General features: G+C 27.4%; 1 protein-coding gene across 3 annotated transcripts in view; it reads left to right on the top strand.

Annotated features, from left to right (window-relative positions):
* Positions 1-24,519, top strand: part of LOC142326787 (uncharacterized) — a 355,257-nt gene that overhangs the window by 315,954 nt on the left and 14,784 nt on the right. For all 3 annotated transcript variants that reach the window (XM_075369494.1, XM_075369496.1, XM_075369497.1), the window contains one exon: positions 12,915-13,100. In XM_075369494.1, the coding sequence (XP_075225609.1) occupies positions 12,915-13,100 (186 nt within the window). The remainder of the gene's footprint in view (positions 1-12,914; positions 13,101-24,519) is intronic.

Raw genomic sequence — 24,519 nt, 5'->3', positions numbered from 1 at the left:
TGATTAAATGGATATGAGGAAAAAATGAATCGTTTTGGTGTAATATATATTATTAGATAATTTGATTTTTATTTTAAGGATATAAATGTTTTGGTCGTATAATTTTTTTTTAATAGTAATATTAAAAAAATCGCATATTGCAATGGATTTAAACCTGGTGGATTCATGTCCGAAGGAATATACCAAAACTAAAGTTCTTAGGAAAATTGAAGTTAGAAAAAGATTTTTTTAAATTTATTTTAATTAAGTCAACAGCGGGAGACAAATCGATTGTTGTGTAATCAGTTCAATTCTGAGAAGGATTTTTTCGTTAGTTTCAATACATACACACACACACACACACACACACACACACACACACAAATATTATTATTTCCAAGTTTTGTATTACAATAAAAATGTAACAGACAGATATCAGTAAATAAATAAAACGTCAGCTCGCAGTAAATTATTAAACATTAATAGCTTCATAATTGAATAGAGCAATAAAAATGCAATCTAATGTAATGAATTGTGGTGTTAATGTATGACTTACTATGGTGATGCCACGTTAACACCTGCAAATAACAATACACGTAGCATTCTTTCTATTCAATATAACCAGTCAAAGACGCAGCATAAGTTTCTATTTTCATTTAAAAGTACGTAATTATTACAGAGGAGTTTTTCTTCTTTATATCTTTGTGAAAAATGAACACCGTACTAGTCGATTGAAAAAGTAACCAAATATAATGTTGATTTAAAAATGTATGTCGATCCATTATGTATTTTTCATGATTTCAAAAAACTTAATCCATTCAAGTAAGCTGAAAAATTTCATTGAATTTTTTTAATTTCAAAACACTCCAAAATTATGCATTTATTAGTAAATTTATCACCATATGATTATCAGTTCTAAGGCAGGTAATTACCCCATGTCCATCTCCATTCTTTTCGATTTTTCGCAAAATGTTTAAGTTCCTGGTAACTCCTATTTCCTGTTTAATCGTCCATAATTTTTAATTTTAATCACTCTTTTTTATCATGTAATTTCTACCTTTGTTTTAATTTTTCCTATGACAATAAAAAAAAAACAAAAGTCAACAAATTTCATTTTTTACGAGTATACTCTGATTTTTTATAATTCTTCCATTTATTTTAATTCATTCTCCTCATTATTTCTTTATTTTTCACTTTGTCCACTTAATTTTCTTCTATCTCCTCCATTTCTATGTTTCAAATAGCTCCATCTTTCATTGTCTTTGCCTTAGTGCCCAAGTTTCACATCGATATAGAACTCTCAAAACATAATACATCAAAAGATATTCCTTAAAATGTTATTGTGTGTGTGTGTGTGTGTGTGTGTGTGTGTGTCGCGCGCGCGCGACACACACACAAATAAAAAATAATAAGACAAACCCTAATAAATTAATTTTTTTTAAATGGTATTACAGGTTTTCAATTTTGAATATTATTATTAATTTGAATATTGATTTGCTCTGTTCAACTTATACAACATTGGTTCCATTATAAGTTGGTTTTTAAATTATTCTTGGTTTCAAAATAATGTGGTCCCTTTATTGTAAACAGCAGTTGTATATTTTATAAAAACATTTTTACAATATTGAAGTTACATTTATTAAAAAAAAAAATGTTCCATTTGGAAGAAAAGTTGGTACAACCGCTATATCATAGATTTACTTAGAATTTGGAAAACAATTAAAAAGAAAACTGAGGAAATATATGACATTTGAAATTTATTCGAAATAAAAATTGAAAGTAAAATACGTATTTAATCATCAATAAAGCATTAGTTTAGAAATTAAATAAACAATGTTATATTATTTATTTTTCTTTATTGATTGTATATATTGTAAAATCAAATATTTTCACGATTTAAATAATTAATCATAATTTCACTATTGTATTTTTAATATCTTTTGTAATAAAATGTTATCAAACTATTAAAATAATATTTTTTAAGTATTTTTTTATTCTGTTATTGCTTTCTGATCTTTATTTTATTTTTTTAATAATTCTTACTTCTGTCATTTTTTTATCGCAATATGTTGTGTCTAGACACTTTAATTATTCCAAATGTAATCGTTTGGTAATAAAACATGTTTAACAACGCAGTAGTGTACAATTAATATTAGGCTTCGATTTTACTTAAATGAAACATAGAGTTATGTAATTAAAACTAAAGATAATTTTGGCCTACAGGCCAATCCACTGTGTTCATATATTTAATTTTGTTGTGATAAAACACTATTTTTTATATATTTTATTTTATATCTGTGTAAAAAAAAACTCGTATTTTAAGAATTATTATAACTTGCTTTTTATTTTATCATTACAGTAGTACATTAAATAAATTTTATTATTGTTATTAAATGGTACTTAAATTAACAAGTCACACTTTTAAAAATTTATTTTTATAAAATATTTTTCTACGAATCGGAAAAAAAATACTTCTGAAATTCTATTAACTTTATATTCTCCTAGATTAAATTTGTTTAAAATCGTTACATTATAAATGTTAATTTTTGAAAAGTACACTTGTCTTTCATTGATGAAGTAGTTGTAAAAACGATTTTTTCATAAACAGCATTAATATATATATATATATATATATATACTATACTATACTTGGCGTATTATGTCATTGCCTATGAGTTGAGCTTAATGGTTCATAAAGATAAAAAAAATCGAGGATGATATTCCTTTTTTCATCCCCATACACTTTTCTGTTAACTTATGTAATTTTTGTTACATTAACGAAACTTTACTTTATAAAAATAAACGAAACTATCCTTTTCAACTATTTTTTTTTTAACGTTACTCGACTTTATCCTGTGTAAAATGGTAAAAATATTCTAAAAATATACCTCTGTTTAATTGTGTAACAACAAACTTTTCATAATTTCCTTCTCCCATTTGGGCGTTTTTAAATAAAAATTTTTTTCCAGCTATAATTTAATTTTTGTCAATCAGAATGATTACTATTAAAAATTAAAAAAACGTGATATTCTATTTGATAAACTGAATTAAAAAATATATCAGTTAAAAATATATATCATAATACCATTTGGGATGAAATGACTTTTGAAGAATATTTTTGTAATAATTGATGCAGAGACGAATATGTAACGAATGTAACAATTTAATATATAATAGTATTATATTATTAGAACTTCGCTCTAGATACATAGTTAAAACAACAAGTATTACATAAACAACTACACGTAATAAAATATTCTTTGTATCTGTTATTATGGTCTGCTTCTCGTAAGACAAAACGCCAGTTAATAGTTTTCTTACGAGACTTATTACTGTGCATTTTCCGCTCTGGCGGAAAATATTTAATTATATTTTTATTTACTAATGTCACATAATCAGAAAGAAGGGTATTTTTGAATGTTTCTTCAATTTTTTCAAGAAAATTTTTATGGTGGAATTAATTTTCGCAGATCAGCAGAAAAATTATCAGGAATGTAAATTAAGACCCCTCCTCTATGAATCATGAGACCTTGCCGTTGGTGAGGGGGCTTGAGTTCTCAGGGATACAGAGTAGCTGGACCGAAGGTGCAACCATATCGGAGAGGTATCTGTTGAGAGCCAGACTAAGGAATGATTCCTGAAAGAGGGCAGCAGCTCTTTCAGTAGTTGTTAGGGACGTGAGTCACAATGACTTAAACGGCCATATCAACATCACTCAGTCCTCTGAGTACTGCGTAGCTGAAAGCAATGGAAAACTACAGCTGCTTTTTTTCCAAGGAAATGTGGCTCTCTGCATCAAACCAGTCAAATGACTGAAGACAAAAAAAAAAAATTAAGACCCAGCTTTTTTTGTCTTTCTATGAAGTACGTTTTTTTTTAGCTAAAAACTCATCGAAAAGATGTGGGTTCTACTACAAATCTTAATTAAATTAAAATAATTTACACAAATGAAGAAAGATTACTCTAATATATTAAAAATTTTTATAACATAATTTAACAAATCAATGTTCTAACAAAATTTTTTTATTATTATGAATGTAATATAATTTTTTACAGCTTATTAAATTTTCTGTTTATTATTATCATGTAATAGTCATGTTATTAATAGTCATGTAATAGAAGACAGGATGTGAAATTGAGAGGTTTACTGATAAGTTGTGAATCATTAGTTGCGTTGTCTGCATTTGTTATTACTCATTTTTAATTTAATTCGGTTGTATGTGGCCAGTACATCAAATCACATAGATTTTGGTTTTTTTATATGAAAATAATTTGAGTTCAAATAGAACTTGTAGAATTTTTATTAAAATCTAACTTTAACACGATTAAATCAATAATTTTCTACCTTTATTTTCTACTTCAAATTTATTTTTCACAAAAAAATACAACGATACTGTGAATTTAGTACATTTATTTGCCAAACATAGATATTTATTATTGATTATAAGTTACTGTGATTCATTTTTTTTTTTGAGGTAGAATTTTACCAACTTAAAATAAATTATATCAGCTTTACAGAAAAGTATATATGTAAAGTTCTATTACTTACCAGTCCTACAGATGTAAAGTTAAAGGAGAAATTGTGTGAATTTTACCAAAATTATCATCATTTTAATCAACTATAATCGTAACAAGAAGATTGACTGAAACAATTTTCTTTTATAAGAAAAATTGCCTTATTACAAAAAGATAACTTCCGAAATTGTCTTTCACAATAAATTTTGAATTAATAGGAAACCGTCTCGTAAAAGTAGTAAACAATAAAAATATTAAATTATGTGTAATTTGATAAGATTTGACATTGAAGAATACACATGTTAATAACATGGTGGAGGTTAAAGTGCATCATTTACTTTAAGGAAACTTGTTAAGGGAAAAGAAAAAAAAAACATTAAGAAAAATATTTTCTAACATTTTTCTTTTTATATTTATTTTGGTGCTTTGAAATCTTTTGAATTAAGTTTTTTTATTTATATTTCTTCAACTTTTATCCGATTAATAAAAAAAGATTAAATTGGTGATTAAAATAATGCCAAACAATACATCATGAAATTCCATTTATAAAGAAGTTTAAATATCATTAACTCTCTCTCAAAGCATTAAAATATTAAAAAAGCATATTTATAAAATAGTTATTAATGAGAAGTGATTAAGTTGATGTCTAGAAGGGCAGATGGGAGGGAAATAACAGCAAATCTTTGCATAGTTGCATTATATAGGACAGACCTTGAAATGCTTGAAAAAGGATTACCAAAAGTACTCTGACTAAAGCAATTAATGAATATAATTCTACTTGTAAATTATTTTTTCTATTTGTAATGAGAAAGGAAGAATTTGCTTTCATCTGGAAAAACAACTGCGGAGTTTGAAAACAGAAGAGGTAACAACAGACGATGAAGAACGAAACCAAAGCAGAACGATCAGATTAATAAAAAGCTTACAGCAAAGTTGTGATACTTTCCTGAAATTTGTTATTTATTCTTATATAATGGAAAAATAATCTTTTAATAAACCAAAAAAAGATTTAAAAAATTTTAAAAATCGATATTTTTAAACTTTGATCGGCTTCGCCACCCTTAATATTACTCCTAAAGTATTTTTTTTTTGGTCACTTCTGCTACTAGTTTGCTTATAAAAACATGAAAAAAATTCGAATAAAAAAATATGCAATAAGTCAAAAGTTATTAAGCTTCAAAACGCCTAACACACGTACGAATGAAAATTACCCCCGTTTTTATTTTGTTTTTTGAGATCTCTAGGACATGAAATGTCAAGAAATGACATACCGAAGTTTTTGACTGATTAGTATGCATTCTCTCTTGCAGCATAGCAATAGAGCTTTGATGCCAGGAAAGTAAATATGTGGAAGAGTTGATCAAGTTTTTTTTTGTTAATTAAAAAAATATATATTTGAAGATAAATAATTTAAAAATAAATCCTACACATCTCAGAACTTAACTTTATTTTTCATTTCAAATTATATTGAAAATTATACGGTTAATATTAATCAAGATATTATTTTAGCATGAATATACCAAAACTAAACTTTCTAGCTTTATAAATATAAATTTTTTTCTTAAAACTAAACGATAAAAATTTAATAAGGTCTAATTTTATCATGGTCTTATTTTAAAAGATATTAAACGATAAATTTGTTTATAATCAAGTTTAAATTAAGCCTTATCAAGTTTTAATTTACTAAAAAATTTTTAAATACGGGGAAAAGGTTCAGCATTAACAATTAAGTACAATTATATTCGGAGGTTTTTATATTCCTCTCTCTTTTTCTGTTTAGCCTCCGGAACCACCGGAGATTCATTCTTCAGAGGATGATATGTATGAATATAAATGTATTCTTGTACAGTCTCAGGTCGACCATTCCTGAGATGTGTGATTAATTGAAACCCAACCACCAAAGAACACCGGTATCCACGATCTAGTATTAAAATCCGTATAAAAGTAACTGCCTTTATTAGAATTTGAACTTTAGACCTCAAACTTTTTTTTATATGTCTAGGTTTATTAAAGGATCACACACGCGCGCGCATGCGTATGAAATTGTTATGTAGATGTTAGCAACACACGAAACAAATTAAATTATTTTTGGCAGTTTTATATGTTTATCATTTGATTTTATTAAGGTTCCATATAAATATGTTCCGGCCTCCGTGGCAGCGTCTCGGCCTTTTATCCGAAGGTCCCGGGTTCGAATCCTGGTCAGGCATTTCATTTTAACACGCTAAAAAATTTTCATTTCATATCATCCTCTTAAGTAATACCTAACGGTGGTTAGGTATTACAAATATTTGAAATTGTTACATTGTAAACTTCTTAGCTTAAAAACCTCAATATTATACTAATACAAGAAATTCCTATCCTCGAAATACTTGTTTTTGGTGATTGACGCTTAGGTAATAAGGTATGATTTTTGCAAAAGTATTGTAACCAATAGCATGCTCTCTTTACAAAAAAAAAAAAAAATAAGGAAAAAAGACTGTTTTTCGTGAATTTATGAATGAAATATAATAATTATGTTTACTATGATCTATTTATTTTTTTAATTTATACATAGAGATTAGTAGATTGATTGTGTAATTGGATTAAATAAAATTGATCGTATCAACGATAGTTTCAAAATGTTTCAGACGTAAGGGATAACATATTAAATAAAAGGATGTGAAATTAGAAAATTCCAGTTGTCAGGTTTTTATAAATATGTTTTATATTGAGTGTATCGGGATGGTGCAGAATTTAAGTGTTTGTCTTTGTGGAGATGATTACGAGACCTAATCATTCCGCTTCAATTTTAACGGTATCTGTTCCTCAGTTCCATTCTTCAGATCACAATTGTTATCGGGTTCTAATCATTTGTTAGCTAACTGATCCTGGCTTGGTATTCTGGTGTAATATAGATACAAATTCTTATTGTTTATTCGTGAATAAGTTGCACAGCTACTTATGAATCGTGTTGAACAAAAACTGCATCGTATATCTCGGATATGTCCAGTTTATTTTATGATTCACTTGCTCATTTACCATAAATCATATTTCAACATTTTAATGACCGACTACATTGTAGCACTATAAGTGTACTGAAAATATTTAAAACCGAGTGACCGTTACTATTAAACCGTAAAAAATAAAACTCAAGTATATTTCTGTTTGTTTAGTCAATGAAAATTGATTGTTTATTTCGAAAATGTATTTTCAATCTAAAACAAAATAAAACATTTTTTATCGGTTTTGTGAACGGGTTCAGGAGACATCATAATTTGGTGCAGATAGAATCGATCAGCTTACTTTAGTTATCTAATGCATGGAAAGTTGTAAGGGTGTCAAAATGTTTAAACATTCCATTCAATCTGTAAAGCTAGTTATTTTAAATGGTAAACTTAGTTATCCGACTCTTACAACCGTGGATAGCAATTTGTAAAAATTAATTCATATTAAAATTCTGGAATCGAACATGAATTTTTAATTTTTTTTTGATCGAAACGCTATGATTAATGGTTTTTAATTTAAACTGGAACTGAATTAAATTAAAAAGGGAGAGTAAAAATTTAGTAAATTACAATTGTATTTTTCTTCCTTGATCGATATTATTTCGCGCCCTATGTTACATAACCTGTATTACAAATGTTCAGACACATTCGATAAAAGGACGTTTTATAGATTCGAGTGAGCCAGCCAGCTTCCATTTCATAAAGGAAGTAACAACAGAACAAGGGATGGATGTAGAAATATGAACTTTTTGTTTTGAGATGTAGAAGGAGGAAGGGCTGATAGAAAAAGAGAGTATAAATAGACGGTGAAAAAGTACGAGAGAGAAGGGTTATCCCCACTACACACCTCAGACGGCGCCTCCTGCACTGAATGAGGTCGACGAGACTCGTGACGGTGTACTCTCACTTTCCAAAGAGCTTAGAGGGGTTGTGACGCTGGAGGGAGTGTTGAGGGGGAAATACGGACGATGATCGGACGCAAGGGGTATATTCCATGCATTTCGAAACCTTGGCCGGGCGTCCTCTGTAACCGGTCACCCTCGCCTGTTCACTCCTCACATTCACTCCCACCCTCTTGCAATGAAACAGAAAGTGCAGTGCATAACGCCGCGACGGCCTCCCTCCATCTGCCTTCACCCCTAGACATATTGATTTGTCTACCCGGCATCCTCGTCTCTCATCTCCCCTTCCACACTTACCGCTGTACAAAATTACCCCTCTCAACTTCACTTTTGTCCTCTCTGTTCACTTATCGTTTTGATTTTATGATTTTCTAATTTACCAATTAATATCCTAAAATTATAATCACGTATCAATCAATCTTCATTTTTTTTTGATCGTACACCTTTTATCTTAGTGGATTAATTTACATTATCGGTGTCTGAGTAGCTTAGCAGTAAATTGCCCGCCTATATTCAAATATTTACAGTTTTTTTTTTTTTTTTATAAATTAACTCGTGATTAACTATGAATTGTTAATATTTATATATATACATACATATATATATATATATATTTTTTTTTTTTTTTTTTTTTTGTATTATTATCTACTAATGAAAAAAAAGTCAAGTCGTACACATTGAGGATATTAAGTTTCTGTATTACAGTTATTAAATTTCTTTCTTTAGCTGAATTATAGCTATTTACATAGGTAACCTCTCGATTACCATTCTGAAAGTATGTATAATACAGTTAAAAACTCCATTAAATATCAAAATTTTAGAAGTAATATACAGTGCTTCTGATTGTTATTATGAAAGTTTTTATAAAAACCTTTCACTGTCATATATTATTACATTACTGTTTATAAATTTGTTTATACATCTAAATTATATTTGTTAAACCGCTTAAGATCATCAAATGATGAATTACTTAGGAAAGAAAAATTAATGATTAATTGACAATATTGCTTAAAATTGTAATATTTTATATTACACTGCATTATTTAATTTTTACTAAATAAATAAAATAATATGTATTGTCATCATTTAATTTTATTTATCGGTGATCTCAATAAAGTAGGAAATAAATATTTGTTCTAGACAAAATTGGCTCTGTGTTTCAATATTTATTAAGTACCATTAACATCATGTAAAATCAAAAATTCCATTTGAAAGTTTTCTTTTGGTAGCTCACATCACTAAAGTTTTTTTTTTTTTGTCTTCAGTCATTTGACTAGTTTGATGCAGCTCTCCAAGATTCCCTATCTAGTGCTAGTCGTTTCATTTCAGTATACCCTCTACATCCTACATCCCTAACAATCTGTTTTACATATTCCAAACGTGGCCTACCTACACAATTTTTCCCTTCTACCTGTCCTTCCAAAATTAAAGCAACTATTCCAGGATGCCTTAGTATGTGGCCTATAAGACTGTCTCTTCTTGTAACTATATTTTTCCAAATGCTTCTTTCTTCATCTATTTGCCGCAATACCTCCTCATTTGTCACTTTATCCACCCATCTGATTTTTAACATTCTCCTATAGCACCACATTTCAAAAGCTTCTAACCTTTTCTTCTCAGATACTCCGATTGTCCAAGTTTCACTTCCATATAAAGCGACACTCCAAACATACACTTTCAAAAATCTTTTCCTGACATTTAAATTAATTTTTGATGTAAACAACTTATATTTCTTACTGAAGGCTCGTTTAGCTTGTGCTATTCGGCATTTTATATCGCTCCTGCTTCATCCATCTTTAGTAATTCTACTTCCCAAATAACAAAATTCTTCTACCTCCATAATCTTTTCTCATCCTATTTTCACATTCAGTGGTCCATCTTTGTTATTTCTACTACATTTCATTACTTTTGTTTTGTTCTTGTTTATTTTCATGCGATAGTTCTTATGTAGGACTTCATCTATGCCGTTCATTGTTTCTTCTAAATCCTTTTTATTCTCGGCTAGAATTACTATATCATCAGCAAATCGTAGCATCTTTATCTTTTCACCTTGTACTGTTACTCCAGATCTAAATTGTTCTTTAACATCATTAACTGCTAGTTCCATGTAAAGATTAAAAAGTAACGGAGACAGGGAACACCCTTGTCGGACTCCCTTTCTTATTACGGCTTCTTTCTTATGTTCTTCAATTGCTACTGTTGCTGTTTGGTTCCTGTACATGTTAGCAATTGTTCTTCTATCTCTGTATTTGAACCCTATATTTTTTAAAATGCTGAACATTTTATTCCAGTCTACGTTATCGAATGCCTTTTCTAGGTCACTAAAGTTAAGAAAAATTTTATTTTTCAACGCTTCATGATATTTTGGCTGAATTTTTTATGATTGAGTTATTTATTTTCATAGCTAATTTTCAAGTGAGTGAAAAAAAATTCCTCAAGAAATCCTTACTATATTATTACTCTTTAGCTTCTTTTGATTATAAAATATATTTAAGCTAATCAGTTTAAAATCATTTGTCCCTTTGTGTTGCTTTATCCTTTGTAAGGATAACTTGATCTTCAAACGAATTAAATGTAAAGAGCTTATGCATCTACAACCTAAATAGAATCTTGGAAGACTCCTTTAATGCATTGCTTATTTGCCTTGCCAGTCTCTTGGTGGTTTGATCATCATTTCTTACATCCATCCATTTTTCTTGTCTGTGATACTTTGTTTCTAATTTGTGTCTACAAGTACATACTGAAGATACTAGAACCCGCTACTAGACCCTGTGGACCTGTGTCTTTGATTCTGTGAGATCTGACAGGAGACAGTTATGCTTGTGAATATATCCAGAGACTCTTTCCTATTCAGTAGTTGCACATACTTGTGTGTATTAAGAGAGTGTCCAGTTTAAATCTGAAGAATAATTTCTTGTTTTCTTTCGTGTAGTTTAGAATATATCCTGATAAAACAGAAGAGAAACATGATAGTTTTAAAATTTGCCTTATGTAAATAGAATAAAAAAATTATCACATGTAAGATTATAAAATGTTATACTTCAAGCCACATCATAATTCCTTGTAAGTGAAGTATTATGATTAATTTGGTTTAAATATAATGAAAATTTACTAAGTAGAAATTTTTACAGATAAATAACTCCATGATACCAGAATTGCAGATTAAACCATTGATTACATCTATTATATGTTCACATCATCCTTCTATTTAAATATACATTTGATAGGCTTGTTCATTAAGAACTTAGAACATATCATAAACTTATTAAAATTACACAATATGAAGAACTTACTTTTGAATTACGTGGAGATTATTATTATAAACGATCTTTTATGAACTAGTTAAAGAACCTTCCTTGGTGGAGTTATTGCTTGATATTACTAATATTCCCCATCTTAACAAGATCAAAGACCTGTTTAGGATGCAATTATATAATGTATTCATATATGTTGCGCATATTCATTTTCTTTCCTACTTCATGATGCTGCATCCCATGTAGGTCCCTGGTTTCCAGATTTCATTTCATACCAATGGCTTTTTACTATTTGAGAGAGTTAGCCACCACTGCCAATCCCCCTAACCCAGAGAACCATTTGATTTGTGATCATGGTTTTCTTCCCCTATCCTTTGGTGAACCAACACTAAACTACAAGAGAGCAGCTGTTAGTTTTAGTCTACTCCGGAACTGCCTTATTTCCCCATCATCTACCGTATCTGGTGAGCATCCCTGAATCTGCTACCTTTGGGGAAATTCCTGGTAATAGACTACGAATTCCATACAGGAGTTTGTTCACTTAATATATTGTTTTTGTGAAATTTAATGTGTTCAGAAATTCATCTTGTTAAAATGTGTTGAGATGTGTATGTTTTAGGTTATTTTCTTTGTATATGCTTCATATTCCTGTGAAATGATTTCCAAAAATCGGTTCTGTTGTATGTAGTCCTTATAATTGTTTCCTTATATCTGTGGATGAATGCATGATGTATGTTTGTTATATCTGATGTAATATTCATTGCACTTAATAGAATTTAATTCATGTATACTCGTAGGTTAATATTTGTTAGTATGTTTTGATTTTTGGGTGTATGAATCTGTATATGTTTTGCAGTTTTAAAAATGACTCGAGACTTAATTTTTTAGGATAGTTTTGAAACTTTCTATTATAGTTTTTAATTTCAAATTAAATGTTAGCATTTTTTTTACTTAACTTGTGTCAACTGGAAACCATTATTAAAGAATATAACATTAGAATTGATTCAGGAAAAATTACCATAATCAGCTAAGTAGAGTTTATAGACATTTCTTACAAAAAATGTTCACCTACACCCTAAATTGAACACATCTTAGTACTGTAGCCTCCAACACTAATCTCTATATATCAGGTCGGCCACTTTTATGTTACTTATCAAGACTATTTGAGTTGTAATTTATAACCGTATTTCATTAAACTAGTTGTACGTTTTGTTTGACAAATATAATATTTGTTAAAAAAAAAAATTAATTTTTTTTCACATCTGTTTTGTTTACAGATGTTGGCCCTGCAGACGCAGACGGGGATGGAAAGGGAGTTGGGGGCGCAGCGGGATCGTCAAGTCCGACTGCATTCTGTCCAGACAGATTTGGAGCTGGACTTGCCACCAAGTATAGCCCTACCTGATGGTGAAGAAATACCATATGGCAGCTCGACTAGGCTGCATATAAGAGACTCTGAACAGGTTAAATAATCCTTAATGAAGTGTGATTAAAAAATAAGTTATTTATATAGTGCGAGTTATTGTTTTGTTTTTTTTTATTCTTAAAAATCATTTTTAAATTGGAAAAATATATCAATAAAAAAAATTTATCCAATTTAGAAGTGCTTATTTAATACATAAAAAAATAGTGAAATTTGCAGTGAAGCATAAATGTGTGGAATTTAATGTAATTAAATTAAAAGAACGTAAGTATTGGTTTAGTTTACTAAAGTCAGTATCATGTTACCTGATACTATTTGATGATAAGTTTTCTATGTAGTATTCACAAATTAAATAGATTGAAGTCAGTTGAATATTTAATTCATTAAAATTATGTATTTTCTTTTTGTTATAAGTTGTATAAACACTTTTTCTTACATATCATAATTTTCTGTTCTCCAATTACAGTTATGCATCTACAAGTACATCATAGATAATACTAAAATGAAGTGTAATTTAAAAGGGGGAGATTTTAGTCACGTTAATTAAAATTACTTTAAAGAAGGATTTAGCCTTTTCCAATATCCCTTGTTGCTGTGGTTAAAGGAATAATGGATCAGGCCTAATTTGGATTACTTGCTGCCCAAGATTATTGGATGTTAATGAACTTTAAATTGCATACAATGAACATTAAATGTTTAAATTTAGATTTTTTTTACATAACAGTTACTTCTGATAATAATGATTGTGTTTAGTTTTATTATTTTTATAGTGCACTATGGAAAGTTTCCATATCTGTGATATCTTCACAGAATTTTATATATTACAATATCAATAGATAAACACATAGATTCACTATTGTAATTTACATTGAAGTACAGTTTTCTATTTATTAGTTTTAATTTATTATTTGTCTTCTGACTGGAATCATTGTACACAACACAATGTTATCCATAAAAAGGGGTATGTTAATCTATTGCTTTTACTATCTGGTTTGGACTTTGTTGTGGTGAATTGTGTAAAACGCCAAAGGTAAAAATGGCACTAGTAAGAATTATTTTCTGAGATAGTATTAATGTTCTTTTATCTTTGAGTTGGTCCTGGGGATAAATTGAGTAAAAATGTTACTTGAAGAAGTAAACATCACAATGCATTTTGGTGTAATTAGCTTGCTTTTAAACTGATCTGTTTAGTGAATGTTCAGGAGAAATGTTTGTTTCATGTCAGACCAGTTATGATTTGTGACATATACTAAAATATCCTTATTTGGCATTTACTCTACTTCAGCACCTTTTAATAGGTACTAACTAATAAAATTACTTATAAAATTTTTTCTTAATGCTTTCCATTAAAAAAAAAAATAACATTAAAGAATTTCCAGAATAATTGGCTGTTTATATTTATTGGCGTTTGGTACTTTACCGAATGATAGATTACGTTACTTCTATGTAGTTACTTGAATTTCCATTAGTTATTAGAACTTATTCCAGACTGTTTTGTATTTTGTTTTTTTTTAATCCGCACTGAAACCAGTCAAAGATATTCTTTGATCGGTTAAAGATATTCTGACAAATAAATACTTAACTCAGATTAAGAGCTATTATATTTATTCATGTCAGGAATGTTAGTAGTAATATTCCATGGAAAAGGAAATGTTTGCCTTAAAGACAAAAGGAAAACTATGAATAAACCTTGTTCAGGGTAGCATCACAAATATAAAATTAATAATAGAAAAGAATGTTGTTAATTTCCATATTGATACAAAAAAATTTGAAACAATATTTATATGTAATGCAATGAATCATCATATGGCAGCCTCTCTTCTTTGCATCTTCTATTGATCATTATAGTTCAGTTTTAATGGTTCTTCTTTGATGAAATATCTAAGGCGATTAGTTTTCCCATTCTTAATTGTTCTGATTATTTTTATTCACTCTTCTCATCACCACCTCTTCATTTTCTCTCTCGCTGTCCATTTTATCTCCTCCAAGCCCTAATTTGAATTGCCTTCAATCGTTCTTATTCCCTTTTTCTTAGGGACTATGATTCACATCCACACAGTAGCATATGTTCCACTTTATAACAAAATGCTTTTTCAAGTCCCAAGTTGAACCCAGTGCATCACTTTGTAAAAATGTTATGTGTCAATAAGTAAATAAAATCATTAAAAAATAAAATAAAGATTTTAAAAGCACAAATTGAAATTATTTGATAAATACTCGTAAATAAATTTGAATGCGTTAGGCAAAGATGCAGAAAATTCAGGATTTTTTACATTAATGTTTTTTAAAAGCTCAATGCAATTTTGTATTTTATAAAATTTTAAATAAGAGCAGTTCTTTTAAATGTGTGTTGTGTGTTTTATTATTAAAATTGGCAGAAGTAGTATGATAGGTTTCTTTGTTTATTATTGGGATTTGTTACTTGAATATACAATTATTTATTGTTGCAATTAAAATTAATTATTATTAATATATGATTCATATTTACCAGTTGGTATTGATAACAACTGTCCATTTTTACCAGCCCATTTTTATTATCTTACCTCAACAATGCTTTTTAATTAAATTAACTAGTATTTTTCAATATTGAAATAGTAAATCAATTATTTATAAAGTATATTTTCTTAGAACTAAAAAAAAAATTTGTTTTATTAAAAAACTAATGAATATAAAACGATATTGTTATCTTTGAATATTATAACTATTACTCACAAAAAAATATTATTCATCAACTTGTAATTTTATCTAAGGTTGAACAGAAAAACTGTGTTAACATTGCATAATTTCTTTTCATTCTATTGCATGAAATGTGATACCTTAAAATATTTTAAAAATTATAAATACTCATTTTTAAATTAAGTTTGTTCTTCAAATGTTAATTATCATCTTCTATTTAGGTATTTTGATTACAGAATTGTTAAGGGTGCCCATCATATAAAAAAAGTTAAATTCCCCTTAGGTATGTAATCATTTGATCTATGTTATTTTAATTCATTTACAGTTTTTTGTCAAATTTTCTGTGTGTGTGTAGATTTGAAATTTCTCAGTGTTTAATTTTTAATAAAGTATTAAAAATATATCTGATTCGTTTTCCCAAATATAATGACTGATAGATGTAACAAATAAATAGTGATTATGATGAAGATCCATTTCTCTTTTTCCTTTTTTCTTTTTTTTTGAGAATGGTACTATTTTGAAGAGTCAGTGACAGGATTACAAATGGCATCATTAAATTACTGACCATCATTTTGCTAGTACACATTATGATTTCTAATAATAAAAAGGTTTATACAATTTACACTGTATTAAACATATCCAAAACAAATGCATTAATTGTCTTTTGATTTCAAAATAGTTTTTGAAGTACTGTTGTAATTCAACTTGTGAGCATTGATTATATAAATTAAATAAAAATAAAATTAAAATTCAGCTATCCACTACAGTACAGAATCCAATAATATTTCTTACCTTATCTCATTACTTCTTATTTGTAAACAAAAGCACTTTCGAGGGTTACCCTCATCATCAGCTGATCACAAAATTAAAAAACTTCAAACTACACATTAAAAAATATATCAAGAAATTAAAATTATCGCATAGTATAATATATGTAGTCAACTATTAATATAAAAATATTAATTTTCTTTTTTTTTTAAATTTTAAATCTCTTAAATATTCTTACAGCTAGCCACCACATACAGTACTATATGTGGTGGCTAGCCACAAAGAGACTTAAAAATTAAAAAAAAAAGAAAAAAGATTTTATATTATTAAGAATGTTTAATTTTTATTTTAATTGTTAACTACATGTAATTATACTATATATGCAATGATTTTAATTTCTTGACACATTTTTTAATGTGTAATTTGAACTTTTTAATTTTATGACCAACTGACGATGAAGGTAATCCTCGAAACCGCTTTTGATTGTAAATAAGAAGTAATGAGATAAGGTAAGAAACATTGGATTCTGTACTGTGGTGGATAGCTGAATTTTAATTTTATTTTTATTTAATATAATTAGTACAGAGGGAGGAGATATGGGCAACAATAAAGAAAAAAATAATATATATAACCTTATTTTAAAAGTATTTCTGTATTTCTGAAATCAAGTTTCAATTTTTTTAAAACTTCTATTTTTAAAGTGTTTTATGTTAATTACTTTAATCATAATTTTTGAAGACCATCCTGAAATGGCATGGGTACTCTCAATAATAAGTAATCCTTAGTAAACTAGGCTGACTAAAGGAGTAAGAAGTGAAGGGAATTTCTTTCTGACTTCACTGAGCTAATTGTGTTGTTGCATATCAGCAGACAATGCTCTCTGAAATGAAGGTGATACATGTTTAATTCTACAAGTGACATCTTTGTTCTGTTCAATGCAAAGGCTGTTTTTATAATAAACATAACATCAATCATTTCAGAGACAGAAACTCTGATCAGTGCCACCTACAGTACAAATGCCTTATATGCATCAAAGTGTAAAAAAACAGAGGTAGATAATGCAATAAACCCACCGGGTTGATCTAGTGGTGAACGCGTCTTCCCAAATCTGCTGATTTTGAAGTTGAGAGTTCCAGCGTTCAAGTCCTAGTAAAGCCAGTTATTTTTACACGGATTTGAATACTAGATCGTGGATACCAGTGTTCTTTGGTGGTTGGGTTAACCACACATCTCAGGAATTAACCACACATCAACACACCACATTAATTTATCTCACACAATTTATTAACCTTATCTCATTACTTCTTATTTACAATCAATAATGATATTAACCACATCAATTAACCACACATCTCAGGAATGGTCGAACTGAGAATGTACAAGACTACACTTCATTTACACTCATACATATCATCCTCTGAAGTATTATCTAAACGTAGTTACCGGAGGCTAAACAGGAAAAAGAAAGAAAGAAAGATAATGTAAGATAACAAATTAATACATCTCTTATGTGGTAAATAATGTGAGTTTCTATATTTCAGAAATCACATTAATTTTTTCTAAACTAAAAAAAGAACACTATCTAACACCTTCTATAAATGTCCACTCATTCAGTTGGGTAGAATTAGAATATACATAAGATATAATGAGAGAGGAATTGATTGAGTGAAACATATTTTTATGAAAAGACATAAATTTCTCTACCGACCTGTATTTTCCTTTACAATGTTTATTTTTGATTATTTTTAACAAAAAAAAAAAAAATTTTTTTTTTTTGTTAAAAATAATCAACCTGTGATAGATAACAATGTTGATTCTTTAAGATTTAAAAAAAAATTATTTGAATTATATGAAACTAGATATATCTCATTTTTCAGTGAAGTTACCTTCACTGAAGATAATAAAGTTATTTTTGTTGTTAATGGCTCAACAATCGTTATTAAAAAATCTTAGGGGACCATTCTAGTTTTTAGTAGAATTTCATATTCAGTCTGTACTTTGATCATTCAGTATATATTTTTTATCAAACTAATGCATTTGTTAATTTCACATTTGTTATGATCTTGTGTTTATGTTCTATGTGTATAATCTGCTTGTCAAAATTTATGATTTTGTTGGAACATCCTTTTAGGATATCCATATTATTTAAATTTTACATATATGACATTAAACTGAAGTTCTCATCATACTTAATTCAAAATTTTCAAACATATTAAATTTGAAAAACATACTAAATGAGCAGATACACTGTAGATAATGTATACAATTCCATTACTTAACTGAAGATTTCTTAACCTTTTTTAAGATGGACATCATTAATTACAGTGCCACTTGTAACTCTACAGAAGAAGGCACTGCTAATTAGTGCTAGAAAGATCTTTTGAAACTGCAATCTCTACTTAAATTGAAAGTCTCATTTATAACATTTAATAATTTTCAAGTCACATTCTATCATCTTATTCAACTATTTATTTTATTTTTTGTTAAAGAAACCATTGTGACAATATGGATTGTATTGATGTCACTTTTGGTGAATCTAAAGTTAAGAGACTCAAATAATATAATTTAGATAAATAATGAGTTTAAATTATATCTTAAATGTCATGTTACAACAAAAAAAATATAATTATTCATAACTAATTAAATAAATTTATAAACTATTTGCTTTATCTGAGTAATTATCTTTTTAGCTCAGTGTAGAATAATTTAAGTAAAATATTGCTCTCCTTTTATTTCTATGTTATAAAAAAATTCATCAAAACACATTACAGTTATATTTTTTAAATTTATTATTAAAATCGTAAGTGTTTTACAAATGTTTAGGTAGTTTACAAAATAAATAAAATAGTATTTAGGTGATTACTTGGAAAATAAAGTACTGTTGTTACTGAAACTAAAAAATACAAGAAGGAATTTTAACTTGAAATTTATGCTAATAGGATAATGTAGTTTTATATTGTATTTAGGAAGGATTTGGGGATCAACTTTACCCGAGCTCCAAACTGGGCTTTTTGTACAGGCACATGTTAAAAAGAATTTTCAGATAGGGTTGTTTCCATCATACAAGACAAATATCAAAAACACAGTTACTCTAGACATTTTGCATCCTTAATCCTGCTGTAATGAATGTGTAGTAAAAACATGTTCTGGAAGATAGGATCAAAAACAAGGGAAAAATAAATGGATGGTGGTAAAGGAACAATCTTTCCACAGAGAAAGTGTGAAGTAAGACCGGCAATCCTAGCTTAAGCAGTATCTCAGGCTGTCTTGAGGCAGTTAGCATTCACAATCCCTGAGGAAATTAGGGTATCTTTACCTTAGATGCAGGAAGCAGTACATAATACTTGACAATTTTATTTAAACAAGTTTAAATATACACTACATCAAAATCCTTTTCCTTCACATAGTGAAAAGCCTCCTGAGGTAAGATTCAGGTTTTCAAAGAAAACTTGTCCGTTTTTATAATTGCATGACATGTGGAAGAATCTTGCTGAACTAAATATATTATTGCACATAGTCTGGTTGTTGGACTAAGTGCATTATTATAAAAAGACATCTGTTCATTGGTCTGTGCTTACCAAGAGAAATTCAAATGGCTTTGCTCTATTATCATTAATTTCTTCCTGAAAATATGAAATTCTTCATGAAAAACTGAAAATATATTTAATTAACAAACCTAATAATATATTATTTTAGCATAATCAGCAATCAATTACATGATGTTGCAGGACCCAAGTTTAGATCTACTTACTGCATTTATTTTTATTAGAGATAAGATAACCATTTCTTTGAAAACATTTTGTTATTAAACGATTCAGGAGCGATTAAACGAAGTAGAATAGACAAGCAACCAAACTTAAAAACTGGGCTAATAACCTGTTATGAGACAAAATACTACTTACCTAACATGAAATCCTTTCATATTTTTTTTTTTTTTTATACTGAGGACTGGTTTTTCTTGCTGATTTCATTTTAATTTTGTTCATATTAGTCTACTTTCTGATTGCGAGTTTTTTATTGTAGCTTTTTTTAAATTTATCTTTAGTTTTTTCATTTTTCATAGCTTTGTTTTTTAACTTGACTTAAAGAACATTTATTTTTATTTTCCATATTATTCATACAACAATTTTCTTGTATTTTCACTGTTATGCATTGAAAAATGTCTCCTTTGCTTCATGTCAAATAACATTTACCTTTTTTAATTCAGTATTATGCCTCTTCTTTGTAAGTAATAAATGAAGATTATTGAAGGTAATATTTTAAATAATATGTGCTAATCATTTTCTTAAATGTTAATCATTTTGTTTGTGCTTTCTTTTTGTTTTTTTCTTTTTTCTCATATTTTTTTCTCTTATACTTATTTATTTACATGAAGTTACCAATAACTAGAAAAAAAGTTTTCCAAGTTTTCTATCATAAAAGGTTTTTTTTATGATTATAAAAACCATGTTTAATCAGTTTGTCAAAATGATTTTAATTATGTTTCTATCTCCTAATCAATACAAATTTCTTATTACATATTATAATTACAGTTAAGATATATCTAGAAAAATCATCTGGTCTGAGATTTTTTCTTTATTATCAATTTCATTAGTTTTTTATATATTTTATCATATATATTCAATAAAAAATCTTAACAATATCAATCATATCAAAAATTATAATTCTATTCGTATCAAAAATGATAATAAATCTAATAAAACTAATTTTGGTCTGCTATGTAACATTAATGTTTGCCGTTATTGGTATTGCACATGTATTCAACTGTGCTATCAATTGTGAGATAATTAAGTTTTAAAGTTAAACTATTAACCTATTCCATAAATACTTATGGAATAAGTCCAGATAAAGGGGACCTTTACTTGAACTGAAACCTATAGGTTCTATTATTATAGAATAGTTGATCAGTAGTGTTAAAAAATTAATTTTAATTTTTTTTTACAGTAATTAAAATATTGAATCATTAAAATAAAATCATCAAATAAAATTTTAATTTACAAATAAAAAAATAATACTTAGATGGATCTTATTCTTAACTCTTAAAATTATTAAAGATTTTACTTTTGAATGAATATTTTTTGTTAATAAAATTGAGTATAATTATTAAATTCATGACTAAATCATTTAAGGTTATAATTTTATTTGTGAGTCATTATTACCTGTATTGATTGTTTCAGTATGATCTCTTTTATAATGACTTCTAATTTTTAATTCAAAAGTTCTAGTTCAAATGCTGACCTTGGCATGCGGTAAAGTATTATATTTTCAATTCCTTCAGGTTTCCTGTGGTTGTGTTAGCTTTAAAAAAAGAAATACTATCATATTTTCTTCTTTTTTTTAATTTACATAATATGATGGCTGTTGTTAATTATTTTATGCTATTATCAAAATTAATATAGGTGTTCTCAGTGAAAAGTGATTTAGGCATAAGAATCATTTTCCTGCAATTATGAATAAGTAATGAAAATAAGAAAGTGGCGATTCTCTTTCCAAATTGGTTATTATTGATTATTTTTTATAAAGGTTACAATCTTAACTATTTTTCTTATCAGTTCTCTAATGGATTTCCTCCAATTGTTTTTTAACAAGGGATGTATTAATTAGTAACTTTATACTATCTTTCTGTCTTTATTATGGCTGTGACACAAGTATAAAGTATCTGAAGTATAAAATACATTGGTTAGGGTTGTTTTTTCTGACAGTATTGATGTTTACTATACAGATTCTCGCTGTGGTGAACAGAGTAACTATGCCACTTGTGGAGTTGAGCATTTCTCCTAGATTTTGGTGGTTTAGAATTATTGATGTGTGATAGTATGTTTGGCTCTGTGAAGAAAGCAATTCTTATTTCTGTTTATAAGTCTGGAGTGGAATACGTTTTATCTTAAGAATACCAGTTTCAAACGTATCTTGTATCATATCAATCTATCCTATAATCTTTTTAGTTATGAGATCTAATAACAAAATTATTCACTCATTTAAATGTACATTATTTATTTCTTATTCATTTATTGATAGTTTCTTTTAAAATAGTCATAAAATCAATTTGTGATGCGTGGATGTTCTGATCTTTTCTACAGTTCCATTTTTAATTAAATGATTGTTCTTAGCTCTGAAATAAATTTTTCATTGATTTTAAGTGTTTAGTTTTGAAATAATGATTTTTATAGGAGACAAAATAATTGAGGTATGATGATAGGTAACTAACTGTCTATGATAATAATAATGATTAGTTTTGATTTATCCATTTAATTAATTGTAAATTTTTATTTTATTTTTTTTTTTAAATTAAGTTTTTTTAACTATAACCTTGCATAAAGAATGAATGCTAATGCATTACAAATCAAATTGAAATACTAATGTAATCTCTTTTTATTAATTTCTAGTTGATGCCAGCTGTTCAAATAAATCATTTACAATTATTTTAGTATAAACTTCAGTTACTAAATGTAAATACTGTTTTTTTTTTTTTTTTATTATTTAAAGAACTGTAAAAACCATTTTTCAGGATTTAAAGAACTGTAAAACCACTTCATGTGTACAGTAAATCTCTGTATGAGTACATTACCATATTAATATTTTTTTTAAAACAAAAAAATCATCACTTTTTGTTACTCATTTAGTTGAAATTTTGGCTGATTCCCTGGCTCCATTCTAATTGTAACTTTGGGTTTTGTTTAGTCTGTCAGAATTTTACAGAATTTATACCATTAAATTTAACAAATAAATATTCATAACATTTAAAGAATCTATCATGCATATGTATAAAAACAGATTTTTTTCTAATTCTAAATGCCTTGCATTTTGAGACATTAATGGAAGGTATAGTTTTGTAGTCTTCTGCTTCATATCTATTTGTGTATTCTTAATTTTTAAACCGTCATGTGTTTTTTACTGCTTTACCAACATGCAAGTAATCTAGATGATGTACAATAATTATAAATGGTAAATCACAATTTGGACAAAAGACAAAACTTTGAAAAGATTACAATAACTGAATGGCATGGGGTCATTTGAATTTTTATTTTTAGTTAAGAATTTTATCTTTTTTTTTATTGTTCAGTATAACTGTTTGTCCATTCTACATAAGATTGGATGTGATTTATATGAATTAAAATCCAGAGAATGTCACCTACATAAGAGTTAGAAAATAGGTATAAAGCATGAACATTGCTAGCTCGCTCACATTGAGGATTGTGTGAGCATTTGCTATTGTGGATACAAAAGACTATACTTGGATACAAATATTTGCATCTGAATATTGATCTGCTATTTAATGTAATTCAATTTTCTGATGAGTAAATACAAAACTTTCAAATTTGAAAAATCTACACTAATTAATTTTTTATACGTTTTATAATATTGTACTTACTTGAAATTAAAGTATTAGACCAAAATTATAAAAGAAATGTTCTGAAGTTTTGTTAAAAGATAATTAATGTATGTTTTAAATTTCTCAACACTGAATCTGTCCAGATAATCCAGATGTCTCTTAATGATTGGCACTCGAATAAACAGGATTGTACTGTAGGATGTTTTGTATTTAAAACATTTCTTTATGATTTTTGCATGATGCAGTTTGGAGAAACAGAAAAAATCCCATTGATTTATTCTTGCTATTACATAGCCTAACATATTATCATTTATTTTTTTTTTTTAGTCAAATTTTTAACAGTTTTATCACATAAAATTTTATTCAGTATATTAATGTAAGTAACAGCTTCAAAAGTCATTAAGTGACTTCTTAAATAAACAAGTTTATATAACTTCATCTAAGGACTAAATCATTAAAATAATAAAAGATCTAATACTGACTGTTAGTTGTTTTTAGCTATTAAAAATATCACCCTATGAAAACCTTAGTTTTAATTGAGTTTTTTTTTTTAATTTTTTACCATTTTAAGTTAAAAAGGAGAGAAATTTTGACATATGATTCTATACAAATATTTATCTTAATTAAATTATTTTTTTGTATTTTAATAAATTATTTATTTAATTTTTTCTCAACTTACCTT

The sequence above is a fragment of the Lycorma delicatula genome, chromosome 6 (assembly GCF_047948215.1).
Source record: "Lycorma delicatula isolate Av1 chromosome 6, ASM4794821v1, whole genome shotgun sequence".
In the NCBI taxonomy this organism is placed as follows: domain Eukaryota; kingdom Metazoa; phylum Arthropoda; class Insecta; order Hemiptera; family Fulgoridae; genus Lycorma; species Lycorma delicatula.
This window is presented reverse-complemented; position numbering and strand designations above follow the sequence as displayed.